The following is a 19,218-nucleotide window of genomic DNA, read 5'->3' as shown; positions in this document are numbered from 1 at the left end:
AGTAAATGGTGTAAAAAAAAGGTGTGATTGTTTTTTTTCTCCTTTTAATCCATAAAAGGTTAGCAGAAACGTAATGCATACATGCGTTTTTGACAAATTTAACAAAACTACAACTTGTGTTACTAAAAACAAAACTAGATATAGTGAAGCCTTAGTAAAAAAAAAAAAAAAAAGTTTTGCCTGTTATTAGAACAATGATACAAAAATTGGCCGTCTGAACATTTGCATCACAAAATTTCATTCTGTATTTATGTATGTTGTCTAAAAAATGCTTATGTGCAGGTGTGTTCTATTGTACACAGGGTTCGTGGATGCAATGACACAGAATAGAATGGCTCAGTGGTAACTTAAACAATAAGTATTTATTTTACACAAATAGAGAGATAGTGCATTGAGCCTGCAATAGGGAATGGAACCGGTGGTGATAATTAAATCAGAGTATATTACAACAAGAATTTTGGTCGTGCAGATATGGAAGGTATACACACAATCATATTTAGGGTACAGTCATATGAAAAAGTTTGGGCACCCCTATTAATGTTAACTTTTTTTCTTTATAACAATTTGGGTTTTTGCAACAGCTATTTCAGTTTCATATATCTAATAACTGATGGACTGAGTAATATTTCTGGATTGAAATGAGGTTTATTGTACTAACAGAAAATGTGCAATCCACATTTAAACAAAATTTGACCAGTGCAAAAGTATGGGCACCCTTATCAATTTTTTTTTTAACACTCCTAACTACTTTTTACTGACTTACTAAACCACTAAATTGGTTTTGTAACCTCATTGAGCTTTGAACTTCATAGGCAGGTGTATGCAATAATGAGAAAAGGTATTTAAGGTGGCCACTTGCAAGTTGTTCTCCTATTTGAATCTCCGATGAAGAGTGGCATCATGGGCATGTGCTGTGACCAAGACCTTCCACCTGTAGATTATATGTGGAACAAGGCCACGGAAGGTTAACTCCCATTGTCTCTAGGACCCCTTCTGTCTAGCTGAGCAGTACCAGCTCCAGGCCTCAGGTCTTAGCTCCTCCACTGTTCCTTACTCTCCGACTGTAATAACTCCACACTTCACACTGTGTTCCCTTTTGTACTATTGTGTTCCCACTCCTAAGACTCCACCCCCTCAGCCTGGCTTCGGGTATAATCACATTCTCTGCCATGTCTGATAAAGTGTTTCTGAGCCTGGGTGTCGTGCTTTTCTGTGACCTCCTTCTTACTCAGGATGGAATACCACACCTCTGGCTGAGGTGCAGTACCTCTGTGGCGACTGAAGCCTCAGGAGCGCCTCATAATCTTAATCTCTCTGTCAGGGAAGTGTCAGTGTTACCCATCTTCCCTTCACTGTCACGAAATATCTAAGTAATGTACAAAACAGCATGCAAGTCACAACGGGAGTTACAACATGACATGCTAGATTGCAAGTCCAATTTAGTTGGTAAGTTCCCTTACCTAGCATGCTGGCCACTTTTGCTCGCTGAAGCATGCCCAGTCCACACTCAGCACCGTACGTCTAAACAGGAAGCAACGGCCCAACTCATTCAGGTCTTCTTCTGAATGGAGTATAACAGGGGTCTTTTCCAGGAATCAGTTTTCAGTTCACTTCAGAAATTAGTATTCAGTCTTTTTCAGGAATCAATATTTGGTCTTCTTCAGCCTTTAAGCCCACTCCGCTACACACATCTGTCCTGATACAGGTTAAGGGCCAATTCCACCTCTTCTCTGCCACTACTAGTTTTTATATTTAGTACCTGCACCACAACGGTCACCTGACCTGGTGTCCCCTCTTTTCTGCTACCTAGGGAACATTAACTTAGTTTTTCCATTCCCTTTGTTGTTATTATTCCCACCACCGAGTTATACTAACTTTGGTCAGCAGATTGAGATGTGTACTGGCAGACACTCAGTTTAAGCGCTTCTGCGTGTGTTTCTTCAGTCTTGCATCCCCTTGCATTATATACATTACCATGCAAATGTTTTAGGTATGAAAAAAATGCTGCAAATAACAATGCATTGTAAAATAGACATTTAATTGTTTATTTTTATCAACTACAAAAACTCAGGTGAAAGACCAAAAGAGAAATCTAACAAATTAATATTTGTGGTGACCGCCATTTGCATTCAAATCAGTAACAAATTATCATTTCTTCAAGTTACACATGGACAACATTTTTGAAAGAACTCAGCATGTGCCAAACATCATGGAGAACTAACCACAGATCTTCTGTACACATTCACTTGCACAAATGTTTTTGTCTCTTCATCTGATTCCACACAAACTCGATGATGTTGAGATGAAGACACCACCAACAATTGATTTGATTTAGATTTCTGTTTTGTTCATTCACTTTGCATTTGGTTAATTGTTATAAAAAAACAAACAAACTATAAACCTTTTAACCCCTTCATGACCAAGGACATACTGGTACATCCTAAATCATGAAGGGGTGATCACAGCTGGCTGCTACAGTGAGCCAGCCACGATCCCTTCACATCTGCTGATTTGTACAGCAGACATGGGTGCCTCGCAGGCACAGGTGGATGCGCGATCCATCCGAGCCTGTTAATCCCTTAGATTGTGCTGTCAAAATGTGACAGAATGATTTAAATGTCCTCAGCAGGTAATGCACACTTACCCTTTGCCATCGAAAGCCACGTGACATAATCACAGGGAGCCGTTGGTTGCCATGGTAGCACAGGGTAATGTGATGACTACTGTCACTATCATGACTCACTTCCTGTTACAGGAATAATTTTCACCTTGTATTATCAAATGGCCAGAATGAATTCAGAGGCAGCGGCAGTGCCTTTTTTGTAAAAAAGTATTTGCTGGTACACATCTCAGAGACGAGGAACGGGGGGGGGTGCTGTTAGGCGCCGGCGGCCAAGATTGAGGAGGGGGGGAGGATCTGTCAGCCGGCGGCCAAGTTTGAGGAGTGGGAGGGAGTGCTGTCGTTGCTGTCGTGCTGCCAGGAGATCCTGTGCACGGTTTACTACATACTACATACGGTACTGTATGCTGGAGAGAGAGGCAGGGGGAGCAGAACTACAAGGCTCAGCATACTCCATCCACTAGTGTATGCAGGAGAAAGAGGCAGGGGGAGCAGAACTACAAGGCTCAGCATACTCTATCCACTAGTGTATGCAGGAGAGCAGACAGCAGCTGCCAAACTACAAGGCTTAGCATCCTTCAGCCAAGACTGTATGCAGGAGTTTTTTGCCCAAAAACGTAAAATGTAAAAAAAAAAAAATGACATGGGCTTTGCCATATTTTTGTATGCTAGCCAAGTACAGCAGGCAGGTACGGGCTGCCCCCAACCCCCAGCTGCCTAGTTGTACCCGGCTGAGAACCAAAAATATAGGGAAGCCCTTTTTTTAATCATTTCATGAATTTCATGAAATTAATTTAAGAAAAAAAAAATGACATGGGCTTCGCACAAATTTTGTGTCCAGCCAGGTACAACTAGGCATCTGGGGATTGGAATCCTCAGCGCAGAGTGCCCAAGCTTTCTGGGCACCCCTGCTTCGAATTGCAGTGCAGCCTCCCCAGAAAATGGCGCTTTCATAGAAGCGCCATATTCTGGTACTGTATCCAACTCTTTCAGCGGCCCTGGTGACGGATGGCTCGCTGGGTAATAAGAGGTTAGGGCCAGCTGTATATTATCACCTGGCCCTAAGCCCGAAATTCATGGTGTCACGCCAATATTAGACATGGCCACTATGAATTTCTTGTAAAGATAAAAAAAAACACAAGACAGAGAAAATATTTTTATTAGAAATAAAACACAACACAATTAGTGACTCCATCTTTATTGAAATAAAGAACCCCCCTCCGCAGTAATCCTGGGTAAAGGGTCCCGCGCCATCCAATCCAGATCCAATATCATCTGATCGGTTTGCTGGAAGGCAAAGCGATCAGATGATGTCAGGTTAAAGGACATGAATCACATAACACATCAGCTGATTGTATAAAAGCCGTTTATACAATCAGCTGATGCATCAGTGCAAAAAAAAAACTACTCACCTGTCTGCAAAATCCCGGGACACAACTGATCGCTCCAGGAGCCGCCAGTAATCAGCTGCTGCAGTCACCTCAGAGCATCACCTGATCGCTTAAACCAGCTGGGCTGTAAAAAGCCGGCCCCACCGCTGGACTCAGACTGTCAGCTGATGCCGTAGCGTGACTGCATCAGCTGATTACCGGCAGGTCCTAAAGCCGATCACACGTGTCCCGGGAGGCTGCAGACCGGTAAGTGTGAGATTTTTTTTCTAGTGTTCCCGCTTAGCAGCTGGGAGTGGACATGGCGCCGGTGGTAGCAGGATGAAGCAGGGGGGGGAGCACTGGGGGACCCGATCGCCGGCGGCAGGAGCAGCACAGTGATTACAGGGCAGGTGGGAGGGAGCGGAGGTCAGTGGGGGGGGTTGAATCGGACGACGGGGGGCAACGGAGGTCGGGGGGGAGTGGAAGACAGCAGAGGGGAGCAAATACCTTACCGGATGGCGGCAGATCGGGGTGACCGGCCGTGACATCGATCTTCAGCGTCCATGAACATCTTGAAGAGGGCGGGCACTCACCGCCCCTCCACATCTGATTGGAGGGATAGCGTCACATGGATGCTAGCTCCAATCAGATCGGAGGGGGGGAGACACAGAGCTCACCCTGCTCCAGCAAATGGCTGATGATATAGCAAATTTACAAATTAACCATGTGGACAGAGCCAGAGGTGCTTATCCTCAGCGCCCTTCAGATTTTCCGGTACGCCGTACCGGCGCGTACCACCGCAAAAAAAGCACTGGGCAGCGGTATCCACCACTATGCTGTATACACTTTTATTTTATACACTTTCATTTTATACACTTTTTGTATACACTTTCATATACTTTTTACAAGCTTTCATTTTGCGCTTTTATCTTATTGTTCTATGTTGACACTGACTCTCCAGTGTCCTATGACATACAGCATGTCTGCCTATGTAACTCTATGTGATTGTATGTTCTCTCTGTGAAACTCCCCCCTTCCCTATGGGTTGGGCTGTCACATCTATGATTGACATAGTTTATCTGTGCTGTTCATATCATTTATACATGATATAATTTTTTATGTTTTTTTCCTTTTTGCATACCTAAGCTCATTGCTTTATTTTGCTTGTATGTTTAACTCATTTGAGTAATTATGAAAATTATTGTCTTTTTCAGTTGTCTGATGAAGGCCATTACGTGGCCAAAACGTCATGTTTAAAACAGCATTGGAATTAAATTGCATGAATATTAACCCCTGAGAGTTGCCTTGTAACTATTTCATTGGATGTATGGTGTGGAAACCAACAAGTGCACCTTAATATCTTCCACTATCGTGACTGTGCCTGATCCTGTTATATGTAACAGAAGACGAGCATTTCTCCTCTTCTGAGCTATGCAGCTCTGATCAAGAGAAATTAAAGAGCGATCAGACTGCTGATCCTTATGGTTCCCTAAGGGGACTAGCAAAATAAAAAAAGTTTTAAAAAATAAATAAATAAATAAATAAATAAAAACCTAAAAATTCAAAATCACCCCCTATTCACTCCATTAAAAATAAAAGGGTTGAAAAAATAAAAAATATACACAGATTTGGTTCACCGCGTTCAGAAATACCCGAGCCACCAAAATACAAAATCAATTAATCTGATCGTAAATAACGTAGCAGCAAAAATATTCTAAATGCCAAAATTACGTTTTTTAGTCATCAAAAATTTTGCGCAAAATGCAATAACAGGCGATCAAAAAGTAGCATCTGCTCAAAAATAGTACCATTAAAAACGTCAGCTCGAGACGCAAAAAATAAGCTGCCATTGAGCTCCAGATCCCAAAAAATGGCAGCCACAAAAAAATGTATTCTGTTTTCACTATCTTACTCCCCAATGGGACTTCAGGCATCAAGCATGATGAACAACGGAGAAGATAGCCCTTGCTTTATAAGGCTGTGTACGCACACCGAGGTTTTTGTTGAATTCTGAAGTGCTATGCGTAAGTTGCTTCTTTTTTCTTGCAGTTTTGGGTGCAGAAAAAATCTGCAGCATATCATCTGTTGGTGCATTTTTTTTCCCTTCATTTTTTAGCCCTTCCAAATATTGATTGCACAAAAAAATGCATGGCAAAAAAAGCACCAAAAAAATACGCCAAAAACACACCAAAAATGCACAAAAAAATGCATGCGTTTTTTGGTGGGTTTTTCTTGTTTTTGATGCAGAAAATTTCTGCACTTAATCAGCAGTGTGCGCACATACCCTTATACTCAAATTCTCCAGATTTTACTGTAAGATCTCACTTTCGCTCTTCTAGCTGCTGTATATTTTTGCAGGGCAATGATTTTTATAGAAAACGTTTGAGATATCACTGATTTTCTTGATAAGGTAACTTATTCGCACATTGAACAAAATTAATATCAATTCTAAGGTTTCTATATAATTGTTAAAAAAGGAAATAGGACACCAGGTGAGTATGAGTATCACAAGCATGATCTGGCAGCCATTTTGTACTGTGGCTTTGAGCCCGAGCAAAAAAGCATGAAGGCCATTCCTGGCAGGAGTTAGGTATCATGGCTCTGAGGGGAATGGAGAGCATGAACATGCTCTGGCAGAGGTACTCATCCGTGGACTACGGCCCAGAAAATTATAGGGAAAGTAACATTTGTTTGCCAGCATATCTCGTTAGATTCTTATCCTTTCAAGAATATAATCAGACTCTACACAGTAAAGTATACCTGTTTTGTGATTACATTTCAAAAGTTTACAATCTTAAAGTTAAGAAACAAAAAAAATCCCATAAAATAGATTGCATTCAGACTGTATCCAGTCCCAGATCTTGAGACACCTGTAAAAACGGCCATATGTACAGTATAGTAAATGCACCTATAAAGTTTCATTAGTTTTAACTTATATCAAAAGTTGTTTCTAAACATTTGCAACTCAAAAAAAGAGGTAAATAAAATAAGTAATTTATGAAGGCTATCTATAATTCATAGAGGACTTGTAAACACATCATAAGCTTGGAGTGTTATAAAATTCAGTTTGCCCAGAATAGGGACACCAGCCATCTATAGAGAAGATAGAATTGCAAAGTTAATTGAAATTGTTTCTTCAGTGAAGAAGGAGACAAACTCTAGTGCCACCTATTGGAAGCAGCAATCCCAAAAATCAAAAGTGACTCTCCAACGAACCTTTTCATATGGCTTAAAACCCGTCACACAAAGAGATAAATCTTTGGCAGATCTATGGTTGCAGTGAAATCATTGACATATTGTTCCATTTGTACACAGCCACAAACCTGGCACTGATTGTCCACAATTTCACTGCAACCACAGATCTGCCGCAGATTTATCTCTGTGTGTGACAGGGCCTTTTAGGATTTATATCAGATCAGAACCTCAATTTGAAGACACGGTGTTTTGTGGTGATTGCCCCTCATCAGTGCAAAGTTTGAGATCTGATCTGGCTGTATGAGAATCTATAGTGGGGTCTGAGGGAAAAACTTTTCTCCTTGCGGAAACTGACAAACCAATCTGGCTGCCAGTGAGGAGTCTTTCAGCTGCAATGCTCCTCTGCGAAATATTCACATTGTCTCTTCAGGTGAAGAAGGATTCGAACTCTAGTGCCACCTATTGAAACTAGCAATCCCAAAAGTCAAAAGTGACCCTCAAATAGTGACCCCAAAAGATGAATTGAATCATTCCTCCTCTAGCTTTAATCATGGTCAGGCTTTGACAGTGATGCCTTATTTATACAGTAACGTTTACACATGCACAAAATAATGGACCGCTTTTCACCAATGCAGTGGATCCATATTTCAACCCTTTCAGTCCATGAGATTTTTTCTAATTATTCATTTTTTTCTTTTTCAAAAAAAAAAATATTGGAAGGTTCCCAGACATTTCTTTGCAACTAGTAAATGAAAAACGAACATCATCCAGATGCCAACCATGTGTTCTCACTTTTTACATTGATTATTCACTTAAATTGTCAAGTTCAGTCTAAAAAATGGACCAGAGTAGGACGTCTGCATTTTTTTTTTATTTTGGACTGTCAGTTAGAATATAAAGTTGTCATTGTGTCGTCAGTGAAAACAACTGACAGCACAAGAATGACAGACCCTGACATGTCCATAAAGCTTGGCATGATGTAGTCAAATAAATTAAAAATGACCTGGTGTAATGGCGGCGTCCCCGCACTGTCCTTCTTCCTCTGCCTGGTGGGGACATTGGTGCGCTTATCTTGCTGGTCGCTCTGTGGCCCCCATCACTGCCTCCTGCTCCCAGGGCCTGTGTGTGCCATTCAGGTTCCCCAGGAGCGCGCTTAGGGCGCAGGGGTCTCCCTTTCCTCTTAAAGGGCCAGCGTGCCATAACTCGGAAGTGCATCTCAGTCTATGACTGAGAGTCACTATTTAGGGCATCCTGCCCCTATGGGAGGTGCCAGAGCAACATGTACATTCACGTGATGCGTACTTGCTAGTTGTCAGGTCCCATATTCTGTGCCCATACCCTATTTCTTCTAACCTATACCTGTGTTCCAGTACCCATCTGGGATATCTAGCCTACTTGCTAGTACCAACCTTCTTGTCAATACCAATCTGCCAATCCATTCCAGCCTGCCTGCAAGTACCAGCCTGCTGCCAGTATCTGCTTTCCCGTTTGTACCAACCATCCAGTCCGTTCCAGCCAACCAGTCTGTTCCAGCCATCCTGTCTGCACCTGCCAACCTGACCCATGGGATCCAAGTGTACAATGCCAAGAGAATCCCTGAAGGGGCGACTGGAGGATACCTTCCAGCACAATCCTAACCTCAACATCAGAAGCTCTGGTGAAAATGAGGTAGTTGCTTAGAGATGCTCCTCTAGGGTGAACCCCGTCCCATGGCGCAGTGGGTCCACACGCAGCAGTGTGACACCTAGCAGTAGTCACAAAATTTCAGTCTGTGTGGGAGATTTATAATCATGAAGCTTGGGCTCAAATGGCGAACTTGGGCACTACACCTGTTGCGTGAGAAAAGTTTGCTAGTTGTCGCTGCCACAACACAATACTATATAAAGGAATGGGGTCACATTGCGACTCACTACAGTAATGGACACATTCAGAAGAAAGCCCCTGTGCAAGAACAATATATGGGCCCTTAACAATCCAATAGCCCATTATAATGCACAATTCTACAATCTTTGGAAGTGGTAGTGGCCTCATTATGTTATGGACCCCTGTGCAGCTACACAGGTTGCAGCAATGGTATGTCCGCCCCTGGACCACTTTAAAAAAATCACAAGAAGTCCAAACATGTATAATTTTTTGCACCTTGCTTATCACAGTTGCAGTACCCTGAGGTTTGTAATGTGAACCCACTCAATTGTAATGCGCTACTATGCAGCAGCGCCACCAAGTGAACTTTGGGTGCACGACAGGTGGTATGGCGAAAGATGCTGCTAGCCCCAACTTTCTGATTATAAAATTACATAATTTCTTCCTGGCAGTAGACATTATCTCTAAGAACTAAATGAGTTCAAAATATTTCATTAAATTATGTGCTTACCTGCTTTTCTGCCCACACCACTATTTTCTTTGTGAGCCGGTATATTACCCTTTTAAAACGAAAAAACTGAAGCAATTTAACCCAGCTAAGAAAAAACTGTAATGTTATTTTGTTATTAAACAATGACAAGAATAAAAAAAGGGGGGCGAGGACACGCAACATAGCCAGGTCAGGCCACAGTACTATAAATACTAACACACTCACACATATATATATATATATATATATATATATATATATATATATATATATATATATATATATATATATATATATATATATGTATATATACACAGTATATACAGGTGCATTTCAATAAATTAGAATATCATTAAAAAATTAATTTCAATACGAAAAGGGAAACAAATATATTATGTAGAGTCATTGCGAACATAGTGATCTATTTCAAGTATTTATTTCTGTTAATGTTGATGATTATGGCTTACAGCCAATGAAAACTCAAAAGTCATTATCTCAGAAAATTTGAAAAATTAGCACAAAACACCTGCAAAGGCTTCCTAAGTGTTTAAAATGGTCCCTTAGTCTGGTTCAGTGAGCTACACAATCATGGGGAAGACTGCTGATGGTAACGCCCCTGCAGCCGGGTCGTTACAGGGTATTAAATATTACCCCATTTTTCCCAGGCAGGAGGAGTAGGGTCCACACACACACACTGGCAGGAAGGAGTTAAAAAAAATTTCAGCATGTAGTTTGAGCTTGCATGACTCATCCTGTCTCCTAAATGAGCAGGTGTGCAGGTCCCCATGACAACCTGAGGGGAGAGGGGCCTGAATGAGGAGTGACGTGCAGAGCAGACAGAAAAGTTTGGCAGAACGACGGAGGCTGTGAGAGAGCACAGACCTCAGGCTGAGAAGCTCCTGTTGAGGAGATGCCACAAGACCAGGGCTGATAACATCTAGAGGAAGGGGATGGAGCCGAGGACTGGGGAACTTGGAGAATGTTGTACCTGGTGGAGGTTAAGGTGTACGCTACTGGGCAAGAGAGAGACAGAGAGGCGGCGAGTTCCCAAGATGATCCATGCCACGGGGACGGCACTAACACACACGAAAGGGAGACCCCCCCAGATCACCTCACCAGACCCTTCCTCCTACCTGCTCGGGACCGACCAGAGGCTACAGGTGGCGAGGACCAACACCCGGGTGCGATGTGGAACGGACTGTAAATAAAGAGAAACTGGAACCAACACTCCGTGACTGGTGTGAATAATGCTACCGCCCCGTGCCCCTGGTGTCCCTGAGGACTGTTGGCCTGGGTCTCACTAACCTCCCGGGGTTCCCCCGCTCCACCCGTGGGGAGCGATTCCATCTGGCTGCATGTAACACCTGCCTCGGAGAGAGACCGCAGCGGCGGCTGAGCACCTGGCCGCATACCACGGGTGACGCTGCTAGCATCTCCCATCCCCGTCCCATACCATTCCCTGGGGGAGAGCTGCGGCAGAGGAGGCTGAGACCTCAGTGGCTGCTGTGACTGATGGCATGCTCCCCAGGAACCTTGATAGGATTGTTAACAAAAGGCCTTTCAAAAATTTTGGGGAGATTCACTAGGAGTGGACTGCTGCTGGAGTCAGTGCTTCAAGAGCCACCACACACAGACGTATCCAGGACATGGGCTACAAGTGTCGCATTACTTGTGTCAAGCCACTGATGACCAATAGACAATGCCAGAAGCGTCTTACCTGGGCCAAGGAGAAAAAGAACTGGACTGCTGCTCAGTGGTCTAAGGTGTTGTTTTCAGATGAAAGTAAATTTTGCATTTTATTTGGAAATCGCGGTCCCAGAGTCTGGAGGAAGAGTGTAGAGGCCACAATCCAAGCTGCTTGTGGTCTAGTGTGAAATTTCCACAATCAGTGTGGTTTGGGGAGCCATGTCATCTGCTGGTGTAGGTCCACTGTGTGTTATCAAGACCAAAGTTAATGCAGCCGTCTACCAGGAAATTTTAGAGCTCTTCATGCTTCCCTCTGCCGACAAGCTTTTTGGAGATGGAAATGTCATTTTCCAGCAGGACTTGGCACCTGTCCACACTGCCAAAAGTACCAATACCTGGTTTAATAACCACAGTATCACTGTGCTTGATTGGCCAGCAAACTCGTCGTACCCCATAGAGAATCTATTGAGTATTGTAAAGAGGAAGATGAGACACCAGACCCAACAATGCAGACGAGCTGAAGGCTGCTATCAAAGCAACCTGGGCTTCCATAACACCTCAGCAGTGGCACAGGCTGATCGCCTCCATGCCACGCCGCATTGATGCAGTAATTCATGCAAAAAGAGCCCCGACCACGTATTGAGGCATTTAATGTACAGACTTTTCAGTAGGCGCCAACATTTCTGAGTTTAGAATAATTTTTTTCAGTTGGTCTTATATAATATTCTAATTTTAATTATAGAGATAATGACTTTTGGGTTTTGATTGTTTGTAAGCCATAATCATCAACATTAACAGAAATAAACACTTGAAATAGGTCCCTGTGTGTAATGACTCTATATAATATATAGGAATAGATCACTCTGTGTGTAATGACTCTATATAATATATAGGAATAGATCACTCTGTGTGTAATGACTCTATATAATATATAGGAATAGATCACTCTGTGTGTAATGACTCTATATAATATATAGGAATAGATCACTCTGTGTGTAATGACTCTATATAATATATAGGAATAGATCACTCTGTGTGTAATGACTCTATATAATATATGTGTTTCCTTTTTGTATTAAATTACTGAAATATATTACCTTTTTGATGATATTCTAATTTATTGAGATGCCCTGTATATGCTAAATCTTAAAATACAGCATTCTGATAAGCATATGAAGCCAGCATGGAAATGTACAAATGTCCAAAAAAAAACGCATTGTAGACTTAAATCAATAAATACGGAGTTTGGTGGTAGTAGATAGGTGAATGGTAAGAATGACCATAAGATAGGTAAAATAATTTAGCCTAGTGGGCCCATTCTGAAAAATGCTTAAATACCATAATAAATAGAAAAAAATATATAATGGGATAACCTGAAACTGCCTGGAAGGAAAAGCCTGACGCGCTTATTATTAACCTAATGTACAATTGGAGCCACAATGTCTAGTCCCTTCATAAAGTAACAGACTGTGACAATAACACAATTAACACCTTGGCATGAACCATTTGTTTTGTTAAACCAGCGACAATTTCTGTACATTAAGCAATTTCATTTGAAAGCATTAAATACATTTTTACAATATTTTTTAGGAAGTCAGATCAACCAATGTGCACAAAGTGCAGCATTTTAGGCAACATGTGTTGCAGAGAAACGAGATTCATTTTCATTGTTAAAAATGTTTTGATTGCAGAAAGTGTAAAAATAACAATCATAAAGGATTATGACACTGACAAAGCCTTACTTATCTTCAATCAGTGTCACAAACTTGAAAGGAACAACAAGGTGAATGTACAGTGGGATGTAAAAGTTGGGGCACCCCTGGTCATAATTACTGTAAACAGTAAAGCAAGTTGAAGATGAAATGATCTCTAAAAGGCATAAAGTTAAAGACAACACATTTTCTTTGGCGTTTTTCTTAGGCAAAAAAAGTGAATGTGTGTGTATGTATGTATGTATATATATATATATATATATATATATATATATATATATATATATATATATATATATTTATATTTTCATCTTTTACATTTTTAAATTGACAAAAAAGAAAAGTGGACCAATGCAAACGTTTTGGCACCATCCTGGGTGCCAAAACGTTTGCATTGGTCCACTTTTCTTTTTTGTCAATTTAAAAATGTAAAAGATGACTATAGTATAACACCTAATAGGCACCCCCTTTGGCAAGGACCACAGTTTTTAAATGCTTTTTGTAACTAGCCAAGAGTTTTTCCATTCTTGTTTGATAGATTTTCATCCATTCTTCCTTGTCTTCCAGGTCTGTGAGATTCCTGGCTCATCTTGCATGCACTGCTCCTTTGAGGTCTAGCCACAGATTTTCAATGATGTTCAGATTAGGAGTAGGACACTGTGAGGGCCATTGTAAAACCTTCAGCTTGCGCCTTTTGAGGTAGTGTATTGTGGATTTTAAAGTGTGTTTAGGATCATTACCCATTTGTAGAAGCCATCCTCTTTTCAACTTCTGCTTTTTTACAGATGTTGTTATGTTTGCATCAAGAATTTGTTGAAATTTAATTGAATCCATTCTTCATTCTACCTGTGAAATGTTCCCGGTGCCATTGGCTGCAACACAACCCCAAAGCATAATTGATCCACCCCCATGCTTAATGGGTTTCCTGAAATTCTGTGCCCTTTTTTCTCCACTAACAAGCTAATTAAGGTCTAAAACCTTGGTCAAAGTTATCTGACCACCAAAATCTCAAAGGGTTCCCAAACTTTTGCATCAGCCCACTTCCCTTTTTGTACTTTTTAAAAAGCAAAAAACGAAAATAATATTTTTTTTACTTAAAAAACAAACAGCAAAGGAAATGTGTCATCTTTAACTTAATGCTTTTCAGAGATCATTTCATCTTCAACTTGCTTAACTGCTCACGTTATTTTGACCAAGGGTGCCCAAACGTTTTCATGACACTGTAACTTCCTGGCCACACCCTTACATACAAAGGAAACCAGGAGAAAATATGGGACACAAATCCACCATTGTCACTATAAATATTATAATGAACAGCTAAAGTCATAATGTATTATAGAGTTTAACCAATGTGACTTTGCCAAAAGCTTTGCCAAGAGAAATTGACAAAGCCTGAAGGGCAAAACCCTGGGTCAAGCAAAAATTCTTAATGTTTTATACGATGGTTTGATGTCTGTTTGTCCAAAAATAGTAGCACTGGAGAATTATTTCCCTGGATCACAACAGCTGACTCTGGTTGTGAGTGGATACGGAATCAATATTACCTTAAAGGGGTATTCCTGTCTCCAAGATCCTATCCCAAAAAGTAGCAATGTAATAATAATAATATTAGAAACTACTTCCAAGTAGAAATGTAGTATAATTCTTCTGGTATAACCATGTCTCTTACCTCACGTGCAGGGCATTGCAGCTTAGTTATCTACAGTTATGACCACGAGCAACTAACCAATGAATTGTCACTATATAAGAGGACATAACCATGGATACCTAAGTTGCAATGCCCGTAAGGAAGAATGTATCGCTGAATCATTATTCACAGATAAACCACGAGGCAGGGGAGGCAGCAGCTCCAATGTCAGATATAAAGAGAACTCATCATAAACAGAGGGTTGAGACAATAGACTAATCAAGTCACAGATCGGTCATAATTGGAGGAAGGTAACAGATCAAGACAAAGGAGCTAGGCAAAACGGATGGTCAAAGACAAGATTGGGCAGCAAGAGGTCTTAAAACCAGAGCACTATAAACAAGGCACACACATGACTGACCTACAACTGGCAATTGTCAGTCCAAAGTCAGCAATGTAAATAGCTAGCACAGTTCTGCCTCTCTCCTTCATCAGGGACGCAGACTCACTCACTGCCGCTGACAGACTGCGCCCCACTTTACCACTCTGCGATCCTCCAAGTGCTTCCCTGCTGCCTTCTTCTCCCAGGTCCTGTGCATGCTGCACAAGTCACCCAGGAGCATGTACGCTCTCCCTCTTAAAGGCCCAGCATTTTAATTCACTGAAGTGTCTACCAACCTATGTCAGTCAGTTTATGTCCATCTAGGTAGCTAGTTGTTAGGTGCTATTTAATACGGTGCCGTTACCTGTACCACTAACCGCTCCTATCTCTCAATACCTGCCGTACCCTACATACCTACCTGCACCTGCTGCCCTGTCTGCATCAGCCATCCTGACTTCACCTGTCTGTACTAGTGACTTGACTCTGCCTGTTCATACTGGAGCACAGGGGGAACTCGGGCTTAACCTTATGTGGAAGGGGCTTAACTAAGTGCCTACCAGGTATACGCCAGAGCCTCAGATGGTGTGGATGGGCTTAGCTGAAAGTAGACACCAGATGCCACTCCCTAGGCAGTGTCGGGAATGTAGCACCTGCTCACAGAGCAGGAACGTGCTCAGGTACAGACAGGCACAATCTCTAATGCAGACAGGTACAGCCGGGACAACTGATGCAGACAGAACTTCTGGTGAATGCAGGTACGTAGGATACAGAAGGTACAGGGAGATAGGTATGGGTTAGCGGGAATCAATGGAGGCAACGGGACACAGGTATAAGACCTGACAACTGGCAAGACAGTAACAAATTAACTGATTATGTTGTTCAAGCACCTCCCCTAGCAGGAGGATGCCTTAAAGCACACCAATCACCAGGATTTTCCTATATAACCTAAAGCCGGTGCTATACTGGCACTATCAGGCTGATTCTATACATTCCTTTAGTTGTCAGATTGTATGTATAGATTTTTAAATACAGGCAAGTAAAGTTATAGAAATGCACTACTTTTTGACTTGCAACAGCTGCTGAATAGCTAATATGTAGCCTCTGTAGATGCTACACTTTATGGGCTCCTTCTAGGTAGGAGTTATCTCTGTCACGTGATAGGGGCGTGTTAGAAAAGCAGCTCATACATTCTAACATCTACAGAGACCAGGCAGCAGATAGGGGTGGGAATAGATAGCAAAACCCAACCCACATATTACCTATTCGGCAGCTGCTGCCAATCAAAAAGCTGTACATTTGTGTAACTTTACTTGCCTGTATTTCAAAAACTATTAATCTAATCTGAAAACTAAAGGTATGCATAGAATCAGCATGGTAATGTCAGTAGGAAAATCCTAGTGATTGGTTTGTTTTAAGTATCTATTGCCCCTCAGCCTTTGGCTGGGTAATAGTGCACTGGTCCTTTAAGAGGGAGAGTGATGTGCACAAGCCCCGGGAGCAGAAGGTAGGAGAACACATGGAGAGCCACTAGGAGGCTAACGAACACACGGAGAGGCCGTGGGGGTTATTTAGTTTGTGTCCCTGCTGGAGGGGAGAGGCAAGACCATACAAGGGATAATGGTGCTACCATTGTAACACTCTCTGATGTTGAGGTGGTAAGCAAGAGTGACAGGATGAAAGGGGGTCTTGGGCTTACTCTGATGTGGGAGGGGCTTAACTAAGCATCTACCAGGAAGTCAGGTAACACTCATAAGGGAATGTCCATGACTGTGGCAGCTAACAGCCAAGACAAGGACGGGCAAACAAAGTCTCAAGTGCAGACAGGTGCAGCCTGGACAGATGATGCAGACAGGATGGCTGGTGCATGCAGGTACGGAGGATATGGCAGGTGCAGGGAGATATATATGGGTTAGCGAGTACAGGTGCATATAATGGGCATGGGATCAACTAGCTAGCAATCAGGAACCCAACTAACTGACCATATTGGTCGGGCACCTCCCCTAGTGGGAGGATGTCTTACATACCTAGTGCCTCTCAGCCATAGGCTGAGTCGGCGTCCCTGCGTGGGGGAAAAGCCGTACCATCTAGTGACACCGACGTTACACATGTCTATTGAAAAGTATCTTATTTTCATGTTATTTACCTAATTAAAGCATTTTAATAACTTGAGAATTCCCCTTTGAGTTTTTACTGTACAGCGCAGTTTCCAGTCACTTGGCTATGCAGTATTCTGCAGCCGTTAGCATAAACAATTGCCATGCAGGAAAAAATGCAATGAAGAGGATATGATGGTCAACCAGGAAAGCTACCCATTAATTATCAGGATTAATGGAGGTCCCATTGGACTCCATTGATCATAAAGTGATGGGATATTTTAGCAATGTGTAATTACTTTATAAGATGGGAGAATCCTCTTAAAGGGAATCAATCACTAGGATTACAGATAATTCAGCAACCAAGTATCGGGTCTTTCAACAGAAGGAGTGCTTGGATTCAGCATCCTAGTGCCAGTTTGGTACTGCCTTTACATTATACTACCAATCGTGACTCAGAGGTGGGTGAGAGAATGTCCTTCAACCCGGACGCGCGTGTCGCAAAAGCTTCATCAGCGGGGTGCAGGCGAATGACCATGTCATGTCATTCGCCTGCACCCCGCTGATGAAGCATTTGCCATACGCACGTCCGGGTTGAAGGACATTCTCTCACCCAGCTCTGAGCCACCATTGGTAGTCCCTCTGCCTATGCACTATGGGTAAGTTTGGAACGCTTTTCCTTACATTGTGATTCTCTGACCCTATGGTGCATTTCAACTATACAATTCTTGATAGCATTTGCACTTTGTTACTTAGCCCTGTGGGGTAATGATGGGACAAATCATGGTGGTTTTTTTGATAGGTGGGTGTGTGGGAATCCACCTTACCTCATGTATGTAACTTATGGAAAATTAATTTTAATGTTCTATGGTTGTACACAAAATTTAAATATTTTATAATTGAATGAGTCTCCTACACGTGTTTTTTACACGAAGTATATAACTTTCTAGATCATAAACTAACACAACAGAGATTTTTTTTTTATTTAATTGGACTTAACTGGGAGACCCCCTTTTACTACATCTTAATTCCCTTTCTTGTTTGTACATAGGTTATATAAACCAAATACCTGGTACCAGCATTTCTAACAGTAATATGTTTTCAATAGCAAAATTTTACAACTGATTTTTCTGTTCTTTACCTAGAAGGACATCTCATGGCCAAAACTTCAGTTGCTTCTCCATGGTGTTTCCCCATCCCTAACAATACATACTTGCACTAGGTAACTTAATGGGCATATTATATTTCCCTGGCTGATAATATAGTTACTGGATTTCCCCCAGTTGAAATTAAAGCTAAATCTAATCAGGGAAAACATGTAGCAACAGCCTTCATACTGTTTTATTAACTTACAAGACAGAAAAATATATTATTAGGAAAATAAATAATATTTTACATATTGTGCTGGGATGTCTTTGTTACAATGTGTCTTTCTAGAGAGTATCCCACAGCAAAATCTATAAGTGCCAGGAGATGTAAAGTTATACTTCATTATAATGGTCGGAACATTTATGCACTTGGGGCTGCGCAATTTACGCTACTTGCCATCTCCAATACAAATGGAGAAATAAATGCTTATTTTAAGTACACCAAGGTAAATTATTACCATAACAGATTTTCTCATGTGTTTGCTAGGTTATAATTCATTGCAAGTCTTTATACTGCAATATGGAAAAAACTGTTGTCTGCCAGGTCAAACTAGTGACTTGTGCAGCTTGCTTGAAATTGGACCCACTTTTTTTCAGAAAGAAAATCTGTGTATGTTTACATCCTTTCCTTAAAACCATATTTTAACTCTTTGTTGATGACAGAAACTGAAATCATTTTAAAGGGAACCTATCAGAGATACGGGCAGGACGAATCAAGACCAGCTCCTTCATTAAGCACAGTAAGGGACAAGGTCACAACCCCAATGATGAAAAAAATGCCATCGGGTTTTTGGTTATTTTTACTGAATTAATTGTGCTGTAAATGTAGATGGCCAAATGATTTTCTTAGTCAGTATGATTATAGTGATACCATACGTGTATAGTTTTTAATTTAAAGAGGTGGTTCACCCATATACATTATTGGCCACAATGATATTATCTTGAGAAACAAGGTTGCCAATACTGCCTGTGACCGATGCTATTGAGAACCGCTCTTCCCCATCACCTGACCCCCAGGCTCTGTGACCTCTG

The 19,218-nt window shown here is 41.6% G+C and overlaps 1 protein-coding gene across 1 annotated transcript in view; it reads left to right on the top strand.

Annotated features, from left to right (window-relative positions):
• The window catches only part of LOC142289984 (transketolase-like), a 140,871-nt gene extending 127,792 nt beyond the window's left edge, over positions 1-13,079 (top strand). The window contains exon 14 of the mRNA XM_075333928.1: positions 12,916-13,079. Coding sequence (XP_075190043.1) covers positions 12,916-13,079 — 164 coding nt within the window. The remainder of the gene's footprint in view (positions 1-12,915) is intronic.
• Positions 13,080-19,218: the final 6,139 nt, after the last annotated feature.

Source organism: Anomaloglossus baeobatrachus, chromosome 2, assembly GCF_048569485.1.
Source record: "Anomaloglossus baeobatrachus isolate aAnoBae1 chromosome 2, aAnoBae1.hap1, whole genome shotgun sequence".
NCBI lineage: Eukaryota > Metazoa > Chordata > Amphibia > Anura > Aromobatidae > Anomaloglossus > Anomaloglossus baeobatrachus.
The sequence above is the reverse complement of the archived record's forward strand: the minus strand, read 5'-3'. Positions and strand labels throughout refer to the sequence as shown.